The sequence below is a fragment of the Balaenoptera physalus genome (assembly GCF_965194825.1).
Source record: "Balaenoptera physalus genome assembly, chromosome: 15".
Taxonomy (NCBI): domain Eukaryota; kingdom Metazoa; phylum Chordata; class Mammalia; order Artiodactyla; family Balaenopteridae; genus Balaenoptera; species Balaenoptera physalus.
In genome coordinates, this window is record NC_138894.1 from 8,805,533 (window position 1) to 8,823,751 (window position 18,219).

The 18,219-nt window shown below is 44.1% G+C and overlaps 1 protein-coding gene across 2 annotated transcripts in view; it reads left to right on the forward strand.

The window, feature by feature from the left end:
- LONRF2 (LON peptidase N-terminal domain and ring finger 2) overlaps positions 1-18,157 on the forward strand; it is a 62,774-nt gene extending 44,617 nt beyond the window's left edge. For both annotated transcript variants that reach the window (XM_082427329.1, XM_082427330.1), the window contains 10 exons: positions 1,860-1,982; positions 4,398-4,559; positions 5,075-5,276; positions 6,267-6,366; positions 6,619-6,733; positions 7,963-8,084; positions 9,247-9,405; positions 12,636-12,798; positions 14,039-14,188; positions 16,680-18,157. In XM_082427329.1, coding sequence (XP_082283455.1) covers positions 1,860-1,982; positions 4,398-4,559; positions 5,075-5,276; positions 6,267-6,366; positions 6,619-6,733; positions 7,963-8,084; positions 9,247-9,405; positions 12,636-12,798; positions 14,039-14,188; positions 16,680-16,874 — 1,491 coding nt within the window. In that variant the 3' untranslated portion in view covers positions 16,875-18,157. The remainder of the gene's footprint in view (positions 1-1,859; positions 1,983-4,397; positions 4,560-5,074; positions 5,277-6,266; positions 6,367-6,618; positions 6,734-7,962; positions 8,085-9,246; positions 9,406-12,635; positions 12,799-14,038; positions 14,189-16,679) is intronic.
- The last annotated feature ends 62 nt before the right edge of the window (positions 18,158-18,219 follow it).

The following is an 18,219-nucleotide window of genomic DNA, read 5'->3' on the forward strand; positions in this document are numbered from 1 at the left end:
GTTAAGAACCTGCCTGCCGATGCACGAGACACGGGTTCAAGCCCTTGTCCAGGAAGATCCCACACGCCAAAGAGCAACTAAGCCCATGCACCACGACTACTGAGCCTGCGCTCTAGAGCCTGAGAGCCACAACTACTGAGCCTGCGTGCCACAACTACTGAAACCCGCATGCCTAGAGCCCATGCTTCTCAACAAGAGAAGCCACCGCAATGAAGAGTAGCCCCCGCTCACTGCAACTAGAGAAAGCCTGCATGCAGCAACAAAGACCCAACACAGCCAAAAATAAATAAATAAAGATACTAATGCTTTAAAAAAATTTAAAAAAACAACAACCTTAAATCTCAAGAACCTAAAGAACAAACTAAGTTAGCAGAAGGAAGTAATAAAGATTAGAGCAGGAATAAATGAAATTGAGACAAGAAAGATAACATAAAAGATGAACAAAACTAAGATTTGGTTTCTTGAAAAGTTAAAATTGACAAACCCTTAGCTAGACTAGGGAAAAAAGAGATGACTCAAATAAATAAAATTATGAGTAAAAGAGAAGACATTTGATACCACAAAAGTACAAAGGTTCAAAGTGCCTACTTTGAACATTTATAAACCAACAAATTAGATCATTTAGAAGAAAGAGGTAAATTCCTAGAAACATACAGCCTACCAAGTCTTGAATCAAGAAGTAATTAGAAAATCTGGACAGACCAATAACAATCAAGGGGATTGAACCAGTAATGAAAAATCTCCCAGAACAGAAAATCCCAGAACCAGGTGGCTTCACTGATGAATTCTATCAGTCATTTAAAGAAGAATTAATGCCAATCCTTACCAAACTCTTCCAAAAATTGAGGATGATGGAACACTTCCAAAGTCATTTTGTGAGGTTAGCATCACCCTGATACTGAAGCTAGACAGGGCCACTGCAAGAGAAGAAAAGTATAGACCAATTATCTCTAATGAACGTAGATGCACAAATTCTCAACAAAATACCAGCAAACCAAATTAAAGAGCGCACTAAAGGATCATGACAACATGATCAAGTGGGATTTATCCTTAGGATGCAAGGATGGTTCAACATAAGCAAATCAGTCAATGTGATACCCCACATAACAGAATGGAGGATAAAAATTATATGGTCATCTTAATAGATGCAGAAAAAGCATCTGACAAAATTCAGCCCCCTTTTATGATATAAACTCTCAACAAATTAAGTATAGAAGGAATGAACCTCAGCATAATAAAGGCTATATATGACAAGCTCACAGCCAAAATCATGTTCAGTGGTGAAAAGTTAGAAGCCTTTTCTCTGTGGTCAGGAGCAAGACAAGTATGCCCTCTCTTTTTTTAAATTAATTTATTTTTATTTTTGGCTGCATTGGGTCTTCGTTGCTGCATTGCATCCATAAACCAAAAACAAAATGCTGTTGGAAAATATTGACCCATATTGCATTTTGTTCATTTCTGTTGTGGGACTTTGTATATTACACTTTGTGTCTGTCCTGTCTGTGTGCTCCCACAAGACTGTATGCTCCTTGAAGACAGGAACATGGTAGTGACCTGTGATTACTGGGTGAGTGAAGGGTGGTAGACAGTTCTCTCTTAGCATGTCCCTTGGAACTGCTTTGGGCTCACATTCCAGGTATGGACTCCTGTGTTCTGATTGTGTGTTGCACTTGTGGGACATTCAGGTTTGCCCAGTTTCGAAGGCAGTAGAGCTAGAGCCATCCTCGGTGGGTTTGTGTTTATTCTACTTAATGTGCAAATAAAACAGTTCCAGTGATTTTTTTTTTATTTCAGGGTTGTTTGTACAAAAGTATATCATCACACTGTTTTTTCAAATGTATATCTTTGGATGAATCCAGGGACATCACGTGAAAGCTCTGGCTCTTTCTGGACTGGGAAGAAGTAAGGAAGTGTTGAAGGAGTTTCTCTACTGCCTTGCTTTGAATCCTGAATGTAACTCAGTGAAGAAGGAAGTGCAGAAGGTGTGATTTCCTTTCAATGACTTTGTTCTTGAAGTCTTATTTTCAGCCTTTGTGTCCATGCTGAGTAACTGCTACATGTAAAATGAACAAGAAATGTAGTTCTGAATATTCATGACAGTGTGATTTAAAACACACAGTGGTAATAATGAGTTCATGCATTTGATAATGCAGCGTGTTTCATGAGACCGTGTACACATACCTCAATTCTGCTGAAATAATGACACGCATTCGTGAGGCAGGGTAGATGTGTGCAGCTGGGGAGGCAAAGTGATTTATCCTAGAGTTTGTAATTCAAGGACTGTAGTTTGTGCAGAAGCCCTGTAAGAGACATCATGATATATGCAAAATATATCAATTCAGCTACATAGGTTGACTTGAAATTTTCAGCGAAGCTTCACCAACACGGAGCAGAAACACCTGCTCTTTTATGCAAATCTTTAACCCAGTCTTATTGGAGGTCATCGAGTCACACTTGATGTAGGAACCTGCCCTATAAAAAAAAGCCTGTACACAGTAGGTACACAGTCTTAGCATTTCCGATGACAAGGAGTCCTTGTTTTTACATCAACATTTCCATATTTTAACACTGTTTATTTTCAACTTGTAGGGTACACTTACCCTGTAATTTCCACTCTACAGTTGAGTTTTAGTCTCTGGAGCAAGAGAAAAGTTTTTCCTCCTTAATCTAAACCGCCTTAGATATTAGAGAAGAGCTATCATCTTTGCCTTAACTAGTTCTTTGAACCTAACATCCTCTCCCCATAGAACAGGGTTGTCAGGTTTCCTCCTCTGGCTGCCTTGCTGTATACCCCGAACTTTAGCCCCTACATCCAGTGGCTGCAGGTGGTGAACTTTTATGTTCCCTGTGTTCACTGGGAGTTGATTTTTAGCCTGATACCATCACACTGTTGGCTTCTATTAGAACTGCAGTTAGCCAGAATAGCCAGATTTTTTTTTTTTAAATGAGAACTTTCTAGCAATATTTTTTATCCTTTTCTTGTGTAGTTGACTGGTCTTTGTTAATCCTGTTAAATTGTCACTCATTGGTTTTGATCACTGTTTCAACTCGTCAAAATAATATTGAATCTTGAGTTGGCTATTTTTAACGATTCCTGCCTGCTTTGTCTCACCTGCAACTTTCACAAGAATCGTGAAACATAATGTTACCCCAACTGATCCTTACAACAGCATCATGAGAAGTTCAGCCCGAGCTCAGAGAGATGAAGCAGATTCACGAAGGTCCCAGGACCAGGATTTAGGTCTTGTGGATTCTTGCCTGTCTGGTGCTCTTGCATGCAGACATGATGTTTTCCCTCCAGCATTTTACGGGTGCTAGGTATCTTCTGTCACAGACGGCGCCAAACAGTGCCAGCCTCCTGACGCCCATGAGATGTGGTACCCGCCCTGGCAGCCTCCTGCAGCTCTGCTGACCCCTCAGGGCCACTGCCAAGGACACTGACGTCCCTCCTGGGATGCTGGTCCTCACTGCCGCAGAGGTCGTGGGTTCTGGTGCACTCATCTGTCACCTGCAGCGCAGTGGGTGGATTCTTTGTTGAGGTTTCAGTGAATCCTTTACACATCTCTTTTTTATTTTTTTAATTTATTTATTTATTTTTGGCTGTGTTGGGTCTTCGTTTCTGTGCGAGGGCTTTCTCTAGTTGCGCCGAGCGGGGGCCACTCTTCATCGCGGTGCGCGGGCCTCTCACTATCGCGGCCTCTCTCGTTGCGGAGCACAGGCTCCAGAGGCGCAGGCTCAGTAGTTGTGGCTCACGGGCCCAGTTGCTCCGCGGCACGTGGGATCCTCCCAGACCAGGGCTCGAACCCGAATCCTCTACACCTCCCTTAAGCCCTTGGATTCAGCTGAGTCCACGCGGTTGGGCAGGACCATCGAGGGGCTGGCCGGCACTTCCCACCACCACCGAAAGCTGGAGAACCAGAATTGCGCCCCTTCACCTTCTCTTCCTCTGAAGTTCTTACTAGTTGACTCTTCTGCTTCTCTTGTAAGTTAAGCAGCCCTCTAGAACTGTCTTAATCCTGTGGGTCACCACAGCTTAGGTTCAGTCTGGGACCCCCTGCAACCGATACACCCCACGTTTCTCTCTCATCCCTGAGACATTTAGGGGAGATTTTCTGTAGCAGATGTGTAAGGACCAAACTGAAAGAAACTGCAATGCTCATATTTTGTAATTGGTAAGAGTAAGATGGACACGGACTGGGGACTAAAATGCTTAAGATGTTGACTGTGGTTTCAGAAACACTTGAATTTTAAAACATTGGCGGCTGGAATAGGGTAATTATTCTTGTCAATGTTTTAGGCCTGTTTGGCCTCAAAGTTTCCTCTGAGTCTTTCAGGTATATGATGTATTTTTCAAAAGTGTCTTAAAATACATATTTTTCTTCTTGGCAATTTTACAGGTAATGTGTGAGGTGTTTTTCCCTGCTTCAGAAAACGTGCCTCAGCATTTAACATCTTCCATCCAAAGCAGAATGTTAAACACAAGATTAACGGCTCAGTGTCAGAACCACGTAAACAGCCAGCCTCCTGTGGAGGGAGGTGACAGTGCAGGGAGTTCTAAGGTGGGAAGTGCGTGTGTTTGTCAATATTATCTTGATTAAGCTTTATGTAATTTTGAACATTTACAAGTTACTCACACGGTTGCATTATGTTAGCTACAAGTACTTCTTAAGACCAGTTCTGGCTTCTCAACCTGAGAATTGACACTTTTAAAGGAATTTGATGGAAGTAATGAAAATCACTGAAGATTGAAAGAAACTTTTAGAACATCTCCAAACAACCCACAACATCAGGAGACTTGATATTATTTTGTCTTGGAGAAAAGATAGCAGAGGGATGGTTTGAATATATGAAGATTGGTGTTCAGTTGATCTGTTTCAGGAAGAAATTATCCTTATATTTTACCATGAAAAGTATAAAGTTCATCTTAGAAGTTGATAGATGAAACCAATTATGAGGGAAGAGTATATGCTCTCTTTTTTTCCAGAGATTTCTAAGAAAGGCTACTGCATGATTTTTTTTTCTCTGATGCTATGATCTCTTTAATATTCAAGATTCTTTTTTCCTACTTAACCAGAATCCATCTGAGAAACAGGATGTGTTTAGAAATACCAATTCTTCGGTGTTATATTTTATACTGGGCCTACACTGTGAAGAGGATAAGGAAGTGTTAGAAAGTTTTCTTCCAGCGGCGCTGAGCACTGGTTTAAAGAGACAGTTTCCGAATGATTTGGAGGATGCGCACGATGTGAACACCCCTGGAAAAATTCCCAAGAAAGGTCAGTGAGGCTATTTTGTCACGGAGTGTGTGACCCTAGAGTGATAGAATGTTGGGTGTTACTCAATATACTTTAGAAAAATTTTATATAGGTAGTTTAAAATTAATAATGAAATGAACATATCACCTTCAAGATTGTAGGACAGTTTAAATGTTTACTCCTACAAGCACTTCATAGTCAAGAATAGAGAAAATTTAGGTATAACTTTCACGTTTATTCATGCTTTACAGATAAATTATGGCTGTATACAGTCAGCCCTCAGTATCCACGGATTCAACCAACCACGGATCAAAAATATTCAGGAAAAAAAATTCCAGAAAGTGCCAAAAAGCAAAACTTGCTTTTGCCCTGTGTAGGAACGATTTATCAGTACATAGCATTTACATATATTATTATAAGTATTATAAGTAACCTAGAGATGATTTAATGTACAGGCACACCTCATTTTATTGTGCTTTGCAGATTTTTTTTTTTACAAATTGAAGGTTTGTGGAAAACCTGTGTTGTCAGAAGATGGTTAGCACTTCTGGCAATAAATTATTTTCAGTTAACACATGTACATTGTTTTTTAGACATAATGCTAGTGCACACTTAATGGACTACACTATAGCATAAACATAACTTTTATATGCACTGAGAAACCAAAAAAAAAATTTGTGTGATGCAGTTTATTGCAATATTCACTTTATTGCAGTGTACTGGAACTGACCCTGCAGTATCTCTGGGCGATGCCTGTACATGGGAAGATGTGCTTAGGTTATATGCAAATACCACACCATTTTATGTAAGGGACTCCAGCCTCAGGGGTCTTGGTATCTGTGGGGATCCTGGAGCCAGTCCCCACGGGGATACGGAGGGACAGCTGTATCGCTAATCCCATCCAGCATGGTTTGTTACATTGGTGTAACATACTTTATCCAGAGGAAATACAGTTACCGCATGCGCTTTCCCAGATGTGCAAGTGTTAATTATAGCATGTAACTTTTTCAGAGGCTGATTCCTCACCCCAAAGGAACGTGGGCTCTAACGTAGGAGAAAGTGCAGAGCTCCTGATAGACGTGGCTGACTTTGAATGTGCCCTTTGCATGAGGTAGGATGACATAGAATCTACGCAACTGTGAAGAATTCAGCCTTTCTGAATTTTGTATCCTAAACGTAACGGGCTTTTTATTGTCAGAGAAATTACATATATCTCGACAGCAATCGATTTCTTTTCCAAAAATACGATTAAGGACGTTATAAATGGAAAATGGATATAAGTGATTTCTAGAATTCTTATAAAAAGGTTATTTGAAAATGTCTTCTGGACATTTCTTGCTGAAAACCCAGATGTTTTCTCCAGGTTGCTCTTTGAGCCTGTCACTACGCCCTGTGGACACACGTTTTGCCTAAAATGCCTCGAGCGCTGCCTGGACCATGGCCCACATTGTCCTTTGTGCAAAGAAAAACTCTCAGAAGTAAGTATTTCTTGGGAACTGACAACTCCTGGCGCTTTTTTATTCGGTCTCCACCTACTTCCCCTTCACATCCAGCTTTAATTCCGCAGTCCGTCAATGCCCTTTCCCAGTCCAGATCAAGTCAACCCTTTGCCTTTTGTGTGCGTCTGTATAAGTAGCATCGCAATGCTAGAGTAAACCCACAAAATAGGGAAGATTAAACTTCACTTTAAATTCATAATCTTAAATCTGAGACCCAAAACCTTATTAGTCATTCTTTTTTTTTTTTTTAATAAATTTACTTATTCATTTATTTGTTTTTGGCTGCGTTGGGTCTTTGTTGCTGAGCGCAGGCTTTCTCTAGTGGCGGTGAGCGGGGGCTACTGTTCATTGCGGTGCGCGGGCTTCTCATTGTGGTGGCTTCTCTTGTTGCAGAGCACGGGCTCTAGGCGTGTGGGCTTCAGTAGTTGTGGCTCACGGGCTCAGTAGTTGTGGTGCACGGGCTTAGTTGCTCCAATTCATGTGGGATCTTCCCGGACCAGGGCTCGAACCCATATTGGCAGGTGTATTCTTAGCCATTGTGCCACCAGAGAAGTCCTTATTAGTCATTCTTACTGCGCTTTTCTGGTAGCTTCAGCTTTTCACTCTCCAAGGTGGTTCTTTGATATCTCTCTTCTCTCCCACCACCTGCTACTCACCCTCCCTGACATTATGCTACTCATGGAAAGCGTATATGCTAGCAAAATGGGAATTGCCTCTTCCTTCCTCCAAGGGAACCCTTTCTTTTGCGCTTCTCTCATGGTGGGGGAGGGCGGGGAAGGGGGGCCAGGGACTCCCCTCCCCCCTTCCCCTCCCCTCCCCCCTTCCCCTCCCCTCCCCTCCCCCTTCCCCTCCCTTCCCCTTCCCCCTCCCCTCCCCTCCCCCTTCCCCTTCCCCCTCCCCTCCCCCCTCCCCTCCCCTCCCCCTTCCCCTTCCCCCTCCCCTCCCCTCCCCCTTCCCCTTCCCCCTCCCCTCCCCTCCCCTCCCCCTTCCCCTCCCTTCCCCCTCCCCCTCCCCTCCCTTCCCCTCCCCCTCCCCTCCTTTCCCCTCCCTCTCAGGGCCAACCCCCCTGCTCTCACCTCAGTCCCTTTTGTCTTCTGAGACCACTCCCTTCCCCCCACCTCCTTGTTGACCCTTGACTAGGAAGAGAGCTCTTCGTCCTTAAGAATTAATTACCATGTGGTATTATTTAACTTTTTCTTTTGTTCCAGTTGTTGGCAAGCAGAAATTTTCATATAACTACTCTGGCTGAAGAATTAATATTTCGATATTTGTCAGACGAACTGTCTGACAGAAAGAGAATTTATGATGAAGAAATGACGGAGCTTTCAAAGTAAGTCCCCGTGCTCCAGGTACTTGGTGTTGAGTTCAGGCTAAAGAAGAAAATCCTTGTTAATCTCACGGCTTTATCTCATTCTTTTCCCCTGCCTTTGGCAGAGAAATTAGCCTCCAAAAAAATTAATTGCAAAGAGTTTATGTTAATTTAATTGAAAAAGTTTGTAAGAAATATTTCAAAAGTGTGTTTTGACAATATTATATGGTTGCTTTTTGTATCTAAATAAGCAGTGCTGAATTTTTCAGAATTGAAAAGGCACAGGACATAGAAACAGAAGGGAAAAAGGGATTACCACTCAAAATAGGCTTGACAGTTATTTTTTCTCTTTTAAAGTGGTTAAAGTGTTGTGTTGTAGTGACCTGTAAGTATTGAGACCTTATCATTCTTCTACTCTTTTTTTATTTAGAACTCATTACCTTTGACTGCTTTCATCAGGAGTGTTTCGTATTTATTTTTCTTGAGATATAAGTGGCATCTCACATTGTATTAGTTTCAGATGTACAACATAATGAGTTGATATTTGTGTATATTGTGAAACGATCACCACACTAAGTCTAGTTAACCTCTGTCTCCAGACATAGTTACAAAAATTTTTTTCTTGTGATGAGAGCTTTTGAAGATCTACTCTCTTGGCAACTTTTAAATATGCAGCACAGTGTTATTAACGATAGTCACCATGCTGCACCTTACATCCCTAGGACTTATTTATTTCATAACTGGAACCTTGTGCTGTTTGACCCCCTTCACCCACTTCACCTGCCCCCTCCTCTGGTAACCCTGTCTGTTCTCTGTATCTGTGAGCTTGGTTTTGTTTATTTTTAGATTCCACATATCAATGAGGCCCTACGGTGGTATTTGTCTTTCTCTGTCTGACTTATTTCACTTAGCACAGTGCCCTCAAGGTCATCAGAATGTTTTTATAGTGATCATAAGCGTGGTCTCATCAGATTAAATAAGAGGGCTTGGCAGGGAACCTGGGTCAGCTGAGAACTTTCTCAAGCTGTGGCCCTTGGCTTTCTTTTCCCACCTAAGCCAGAGGCAAACCTGAGGGTAAATGAGAGAGCTGAGGTTGGCTAGCTTTTGCTGTTTCACAGTGACTCTCACTCCCTTCTGTTTCTAACAGCTCCACCTCTAAGTTAACATTTCCCTCACCCCGCAGTCTGACCAGGGATGTGCCCATCTTCGTGTGTGCCATGGCCTTCCCCACCGTGCCCTGTCCGCTCCACGTCTTTGAGCCCCGCTATCGGCTTATGATAAGAAGATGCATGGAAACTGGTACCAAACGGTTTGGCATGTGTTTATCTGCTGAGCACGCAGGGTAAGAATTACCAGTGTTCAAAGAAAGGGTTCTAATTAAATGTATCGTTTGTCATTTTTCTTGAAGAACAACTTAAGGTGATGTTGAAAACCTCTAGTGGCTCCTATTATGTAACAAAGTATAAGTTCAGGGCCATCCATGATGTGGTCCCACCCTTTGGTTCTAGCCTCATCTCCTACTCCTTCCTTTGGAACATCATACCTACTGGTCCATTGCCACATTATTTGCCCTTCTCTAAAAAAAGTTCATGTTTTCATGCCTCCATGCTTCCCTCTGCCTGTAATTCTCTTCTAGCTCACCATTATACAAACAAATCTGGTCCAACCTTTTAGGTCTAAAAATATTGTTACATCCTCCATGAAACCTTTATCCACACAGCCAGAAAACTTTCAGTCTTATAAAAACCCATGGTGCTTGGTTTTTTATCTCTTTTTGTTTCACATCATTTTTCTAGGGAAGATGTTCCAGATCAGCAGGCAGCTCCCCTCCAAAGACTGCTCTGGGGACCCCGGGTCCTGCCCACGTCCTGGCTTCCTGATCCTCTAGGGCTTTGTCGTTACCGCATGGTCCTGATGAGGTCATTACATCCAAGTTCTAGCTGGTGGAAGAGGCCCTGGTGCTTGTAGGGGATCCTGGAGAAAAGGGGCCCATATCAATCACTGCTGCTCACACCTCCGGCAGAGGAGGCTGGGAAATGTAGTCCATCCAGGTGCCCAGGAGGAAGGGGAGAACGGATGTTTAGGGCCATCCGCTAGTTTCCACCGTATATACCTAGGAACATATCTTTCTAAAGATGTATGTAGAACATTTATGGAGAAAATTCTACAGCTTTATTGAAAGATATTCAAGAATGGACAGAGATGCTGTGTTCATGGGTACATAGACTCAGTGTCATAGAGAGATGTTCTTTTTATCCCAGTTGGTCTATAAATCCAAAGTAGATCCGGTCAGCATCACAAGAGGGTTTTTCATGGAATTGCTCAAGCTGATTTTAGAATCATTATGTGAAAGACCAAGACCATGGTAGTTTTGAAAAACCAGCTGAGCAAGATGGGACAACATCCCTGCAATAAACTTACAAGTCCAAGTAAGTAGACCATTGAAACAGACTGTAGAGATAAGCAGATCCACTCATATTTGGACTCCAAATTTATATGTAATTTTGTGAGAAAAGGCAAAACTCCTCAATAAAAGGTAGTCAGACAATTAGTGGGTAGTCCAAATGGGAAAAAAAAATCTTTTCTCTGCCCTATACTATACACAAAAAATAACACATTTACATTCCCAATGTGAAATGTGAAAAACAAAACATTAAAACATTTAAGAGAGAATATTGGGAACTATCTTTACAACTGGGAACAGGGAGAGATTCTTTTCTTACACAAGATGCTGAGAGCATTAGCATAGAGGAAGAGATGAATAAATTTGAATTATTAAGATTTGATTCATCACAATCAACATAAGCGAAGTGAAAAAACAGTTTCGTAAGTTCCACTTCCACTGGGAACATGGAACACTCAGAAGAGATTGACTACAGATCAGCTACTGAACCTAAGTTTCCTGAACCCGTCAAAGTGCAGGTTGCTCAGGGTAACCGAGGAGAGACAGGTCCTCCAGGGAGAGAGCAGACAGGAGCCCTGGCTCACTCATGGCCAAGCCCAGGAGAGGGGGAGAGTTCAGCCGATCTTTTGGACAAATTTCTAACGGCCTCGTGTGGACAAACGTGAGAGCCTCGGTCCCCTGGATGCTGCAGGGTTGGCAGCCGAGTTCCTGGCCACAGACCAGGCGAGATGTTTATCGCAGGAACAGGTTTTGTGGCTGAGACCGACTTTGGAGGAGCTGACGTGTGAGCCGGGGCACCGAGGCCTCCTTTGAAGGGGCTCTTCAGGGGCTCCGTGCGCACTGCAGCTGTGGATAAGACAGACCCTTAGGAAGGAGGGCGCGTTGTTGGCGATCCAGGCAGAGGTGTTAGAACTCTACGCAGGTGTGTAACTTGGGCGTCCTCCCTCAGCATTAGTTCGGAGGTGTGTAGTGCAGTTGTTCATTCACTTTAGCATCAGATACCCTTGGGTTCAGAGCTCGGCTCTGAATCTTCCTGTGGCCTTAGATCAGTTTAATTTTTCGGAGCCTCCATGTTTCTGTGAGGCTTGGATGAATACGTATGATAAATTGCTCTGTGTAATGCTTGACACATCGTAGGCACGATCGAAACCATCGGACGTGGAGGACAGTTAGAACCGTGACTGGGGGTAGGGTCACACGGGAAGCTTTTGGAGTGAGGATACGGTGTCCCGGGCAGTGTGTTGGGGACACGTGGAGGACGCATGTGGTGAAGGGAGGGACTGGTCAGGGAGGGCGAGAGTGCTGCGTCAGCGACAGGTCAGCTGGGGCGTGCCAGTGTCACGTGTGACTCCACTGGCCTCATGTCAGTAGACCGGCAGGGTCTTGAGGTGTGATGGGGAGACAGGGAGATGAAGACAGTGCTTATTTTTTTTTAATTAATTAATTAATTAATTTTTGGCTGCGTTGGGTCTTCGTTGCTGTGTGCAGGCTTTCTCTAGTTGCGGTGAGCGGGGGCTACTCTTCGTTGCGGTGCGCGGGCTTCTCATTGCGGTGGCTTCTCCTGTGGAGCGTGGGCTCTAGGCACACGGGCTTCAGTAGTTGTGGCACACGGGCTCAGTAGTTGTGGCTCACGGGCTCTAGAGCGCAGGCTCAGTAGTTGTGGCGCACGGGCTTAGTTGCTCCGCAGCATGTGGGATCTTCCCGGACCAGGGCCTGAACCCGTGCTCCCTGCACTGGCAGGCGGATTCCCAGCCACTGCGCCACCAGGGAAGTCCCGAAGGCGGTGCTTGTAGATGCCTTTCTGCGGCAGTTTATTGGGGATGGGAGCAGAGTGTGAGGGGCGGGGGGTGGAGACAGTGTGCTAGTGCCCTGGCCAAGGGGGCTGAGGGACCACATTTCAGGTCCACCTGTCCCCACCCCACTGGTTAGAAGGGCTGAGGCACAGGTGCCCCGTCCCCGCCGGCCCTTCTCTTGCCATGTAGCACATCAGTGTGTTTCTCATCGGCTGCTGGTCTCTTGGAGGAAATAACCTTGCTGCTCCGGCGTGGAGATGCTCTTTGTTTCGTTTGGCTTGTTATTCCTTTAAGACCCAGGATTGCATCTGGGGAGAACTGAAGACCCTCCTGCATTTTTAAAGTCAGGGTCGTTTCTCCCACCTGTCCCGCCAGGATCTCAGAGTACGGCTGCATGCTGGAGATCAAGGACGTCAGGACGTTCCCCGACGGCAGCTCCGTCGTGGATGCCATTGGGATTAGCCGCTTCCGGGTTTTGAGCCACCGTCACAGAGACGGCTACAACACGGCGGACATTGAGTATCTGGAAGATGAAAAGGTGAGTAGTCACACCCACGGTGCCAGCTCTGTCCCCTTGCCAACTGCTGTTTCTGGTCATCTGTGGGCACCGGGCCTCGTGGGGCAGAGGGCAGAGTGCAGCGAGGTGAGCTCTGAGGTCTTGGGCCCAGGGAGCTGAGTGTGAAGAAGACCGAGTGCGGTGGCTCTCAGGGTCCCTCTTCTATGCTGGTAACAAATCTGATGAGAGGGTTTATTGACTATCATTGTGGATGATGGCTTTTGGGGGTGTACGTATATATTTTTAAATGGTAGCTTAAATAGCTACAACATGAAATAATTTTAGTATTTTTTAAAAGAAAACTCTCCACTACATATGAATATATGATTTGTATTATATAAATCAAATTGAGAATGGTCACGTGTGTTATAATCTGATTCCTCAGTTTACCCCAATTTTCATAAATGCTGTTGTTTTATAACCAGGAAGGACCTTAGTGCTTTATTCCCATTTTACAGATGAGAAAATTCTCTCCTAAGGCGGCTGAGCAACTGGCCGAAACTTGCACACAAGAGGCAATGATGAAGCCAGAACAAAGCTGGGTCCCCTGGTCCTCAGCCCAGAGCTGCTCCTCTCAGTGTCCCTACGTAGGACTGAGCCTTGCTGGGCAGTGAGAGGGGCCCCGGGCAGCAGGGCGCATCCGTCTGAAGCCTAAGGGCCTCCCCCTGGCATCAGGCTCAGGCCGTGAATGCACTGTCACTGTAACATATCTATTGGAATATAATGTGGTGACATGGAATATAATTTTTAAAATGTTATAACTCTTTGACTTGGTAATTCTCCTTCTGGGAAACTATCCTGAGGAAATGACAGCCCCTTCTCTCACACACACGCGCAAAACCACTTTTGCGTAAATACTTATATTACTTGTATTATTTTAAAATATATCTTACGTGAATGGTTGAGTAAATTATGGCACATCTCCGATATAAGATTGCATGTACTCATTAAAAATGATTCATGTTAACATCAGGTATGTGCTTATATTAAGAAAAACATCTGGGTGTTACAGACGGACAGACAGACAGGGTAGGTAGAGCTCCACTGTGTAAAAAAAGTGAAGATTTCTATGTTGAGCATATATCGTGTTTATAAAACACTAATGAATTACTGAAGTGTTAAATGCCAGGAATCCGCTCAGCAGACGTGGCCGCAGTCACTGTGTGATGGACACGCGTGTGACAATGAATTGTTGAAAAGGTTGTCTCTTCTCCTTGATCAGGTGGAAGGTCCAGAGTATGAAGAACTCACCGCACTGCACGATTCAGTTTATCAGCAGTCTGTGTCCTGGTTTGCTTCACTTCAGGATCACATGAAAGAACAGATTTTAAGCCATTTTGGGTTAATGCCCGACAGAGAACCTGAGCCTCAGGTATACTGTCCTTTCTTCTTTTATCATGCAGTTATTTCCTGCCGTAATGTGCTAAGACACATTATGCTGAGGGGAAACTTGGCAGTACCCGCTATGCTATTTACTCCATTATGGTCGCTTATGAACCAGTTCATTTATCAGCAGCCCAAAGAAGCACCTGGTATAGTAGCATGTGCCTTTTGGAGCAAAGCGATAAATGCTTTCTGCTTAATACTACATGAAGATAATCTCTTTTCTCTCAGAAATCAGTTTATTCTGATCGGCTGTCAGCTTTTGTACTTCTCCCACCAACATGGGAAGATTTAGTAGTGATTTTAGTGTATTGGCAGGAACACTTTATGTTTTGCGTGTAAGATTGCCCTGCACCCAATGAACAGGCGTTGGATAAATGTAGAGAAAATCCCCTAACTCTGGTCAAATCGGAAGCTCTCCTAGCCCTCGATCCCATCATCGTGGGCTTTCTCCCTGCTCTCAGGAGTGCGCTCAGTGACCCTGGTTCTTTAAGTGATGAACGGGCTTCAGGTCTGTGAAGCACTTCTAAGTGCAGGTGACTCCACTCCTCCACATTTGGGTGGCACAGCCAGGTGGGCATGGTGTGGGCTGGTGACTGAGAGTGTATAGTGCGTCCTACTGTGCCCGCTCACCTGTCCTGGAGAAAGGGGGGCAGGGCCAGGTCTCAGCAGGTTTAGGGTCAGATGAAATATCTTTTGTATCTTTTCCATCCATTTTTATGTTCTTTTTCTGTCTCTTGGGAGCTTCTGTCTTTTACCCCCACTTGAGTTCTGTCTTTTCCAAACCCAAGACAGTGCTTTCAGCCTCAACTCACCTCTGAGTCCTATCTCACCCTCCACTCTGTTATAACCCCTCCTCCTCCTCTGTTCTGTAGCCTGGTTTCAGAAAGCAAGGTGATTAGACTAACTTGATTGAGGTATGAAGCATTCTTTTTTTCTAGGAGTTTTTGCTTATTAACCCAAATTAATCTCTAATTGTAACACATTGCATGATGGGAGTGGCTTAAAAACAACAGAAATTTATTACTGTACAGTTCTGGAGGTCAGAAATCTGACACAGGTCTCACCAGGCTATGACCAAGGTGATGGCAAGACTGTATTCCTTCCTGGAGGCTCTAAAGGAGAATCCATTTCCTGGCCTTTTCTGGCCTCGAAAGGCTGCAGCGTTCCTTGCCTCTCACCCGTTTGTCCGTCTTCCAGGCCGGCAGCTTGCACCTCTGACCCCTCTTCCATAGTCTCATCTGCCCCTGACCACAGCCCAGAACAGCTCCCTGCTGGAAGGACCCTTGCGATGAGGCTGAGCCCACCGAGGTGGGGGAGATCCAGCCTAAGCTCTCCATCTCCAGGTCCCTCACTCACTCACACCTGCAGTGTCCCTTCTGCCGTGTAAGCTGCCATAGCCACGGGCTTCAGCAACTGGGGGGTGAACACCTTCGGGAGACCATTAGTCTTCCTACCACAGAGGATTTTAGGTCCTTTGTGGGAGATATTTTTATGCCAAGACCCTTCCCATTAATCGTGCTACTCAGTTTCTCCCCACTCTGTAAGATGAGTAGGGAAAGGGAGGGTGTGAGTCATACAGAAGGTTGTTTTGTCCAACACTTGTGCCTTCTTCCCTTGGAGAGGAGACGGGTGCCTTCCACACAGTGACATGGGCTGCCCCGTGTACTTTGGCCTCCATGTTACTCCTAATCTCTCACCCTGAGCTATGGTGAGTCTAGAGCCGCCCTCCCTGGTTCCCAGTTTGGATTCTGAAGTCAAGATGTTAGCAGCAGGGCGCCTTGGATGTCTTGGTTCCAGTACCAGGACTATTGAGAACAACTTTGTGATCAACTTTTGCTTAGAGCTCATTCCAGAAGTGCCCGTTTGGTTATGTGAAATAAAGGCTATCAGGTAGCTTACTAGTTCATATATATGTATATGTATAATTAATAGTAACTATTAATAATATATAATTGATAGTAATTCCTTATATATATATTTAACAATAATTCATATATATAGATGTTTCATATAGAGGTACATTTGTCACTGTATTATAAGGTTTATCTTACTATAACACTCAAACTTGTACACATACTGTTTGCTTTATAAACATTGTGCTGTATATAACATATTTAAAACTTAAAGAACAGTAACAGAACATTGGAAAGTAGAGGTAAAAATGATAGTCTCCTTTTCTGGCTGGTCCTGTGTTCTGAACTAGAGCTTTGAGAGAACAGGGGTGACTAATCCATAGCGTTTCCCTGTGGAAGATGCTTCTCTTGACACAGTCTTCCTTTTGTGAGTTTCCTCACATTTAAGTGTGTAACATGAAAGGAAGCTTTGTGTTTTGAGGGCTGAAATGAATTGTGCAGTAGACCTCAAAGACAAGACAGCATTTAATTCTTGCCCGCGTGTCTGTGGGTAAACAAAAGACAATGTGGGGGGAACAGGCGTGTATTGTAGGCGCTAATTTTGTGTTGCCCTTTGTTTTGCAGAGTAACCTTCGTGGTCCTGCCTGGTCCTGGTGGACCCTGGCAGTGCTGCCGTTGGAGCGGAAGGCTCAGCTGGCCATGCTCAGCATGATCTCGCTGAAGGAGCGTCTGCTCGCCATTCGGCGAATACTAGCCATCATCACGCGTAAGATGAACAGTCGGCAAGAGCTGGTTAATAGCCGGGAGAGAAATAATTGATTTCCTCTCTCAGGGTTTCTGCAAGCCCTTGTCTTTTTATGAGGAGTTCCAGGCACGGACAAGTAACATCCATCCATCGTGCTTTGTAAAATGCTTGTTGATAGGGTTACAGAATGGAACACTTAGCACACGTTGACCCCTACTCAAAAGTTGCAAGTCTGTGCCTGGTGGAATCTGACTCTGTACGAGGTTAGCCTGAAATTTGAATGGATCCCACGGTTGGAAAACAACCTAAGAAAATCTCTCTGAACCAGATGCTTTTGGTGTGTAGCTCACTGACAACAGGGGACAGCCCAGATGATTGACAAGTGGTTTAGGTTTTGCAAGAAAGAAGACTCCCTTCCCAGTAAAGTGTCTTGCTCGTCCAGATGGGAACAGCATGCTTTGGAGGGAAATCACATTTTTATCTGGAAGCGTATTTCTCAGAGTACAGGCTAACCAAAAACGTGCTTAGGCTTTGTGTGTCACTGTGAAGTTGTCTGTGAGGTGGAGGAACCAAACAGTTGTCTAGTGGCAGGGCTGAAGTGAGTCCTTAACGCAAGGAGTAGTATAGAACCGGTTAGAACTGTGTTTTGTGTCCTGCAGTAGTTCAGATGTTGTAAATTGCATGTTTTAATTAAATGAATATCAAAATACAAGAAGGGTACCTTGGATGTAGAAAAACCTGAAAACAGTATAGTTGATTTGAGGATATGTACTTACACACACACACACACAAAACAAAGAATGAATAAAGGGAGCTAAAACTGTACATGCATTGGGATGTTCAGAATACAACCAAAGTAGTGCAAAGAACCCCTTGAAAACATAACCCTGTCTCATTAATTCAGTGGATGTGAAGCATTTAGGAAATGTCATCTTTCTACTCAGATTGGCATTAGAAACTAGGCCCATCAGTAAATTTGAGTTCACCATCCATCCACTAATATATGAAGACATTAAAAAGCTGCTATGAAATGGGTATCTGTCTACTCCAGGAAAACACATCGGGACAGTATACAAGGAGAGGGAGGCAGGTATGGGATGTAAACATTTAGCAAGTTTTTCTCCAACCCCAACCTGAAAATTATCTTTGTTTGGTTTTTTTTTAATAAGTTTTACAATGATCAGACCAGATGTTGTCTATTAAAAAGCAGTGGTATAAATCCCAACCTCTAGTGCATATTGGTGATGTTAATTGGTATAACCATTTGAACCTGAGATACCGAATTGTTCTCGCTGGCCTAACAGCTGGTGCATTTTGTTGGCTTCTTGGTGTCTGTGAGGTGGATGTTTTTTTTTTTTTTTTTGAAGCTCTCCATTTTTTCCTCCCCTCCCCCACATCTTGTGGTTTTTGGCGTTTTTT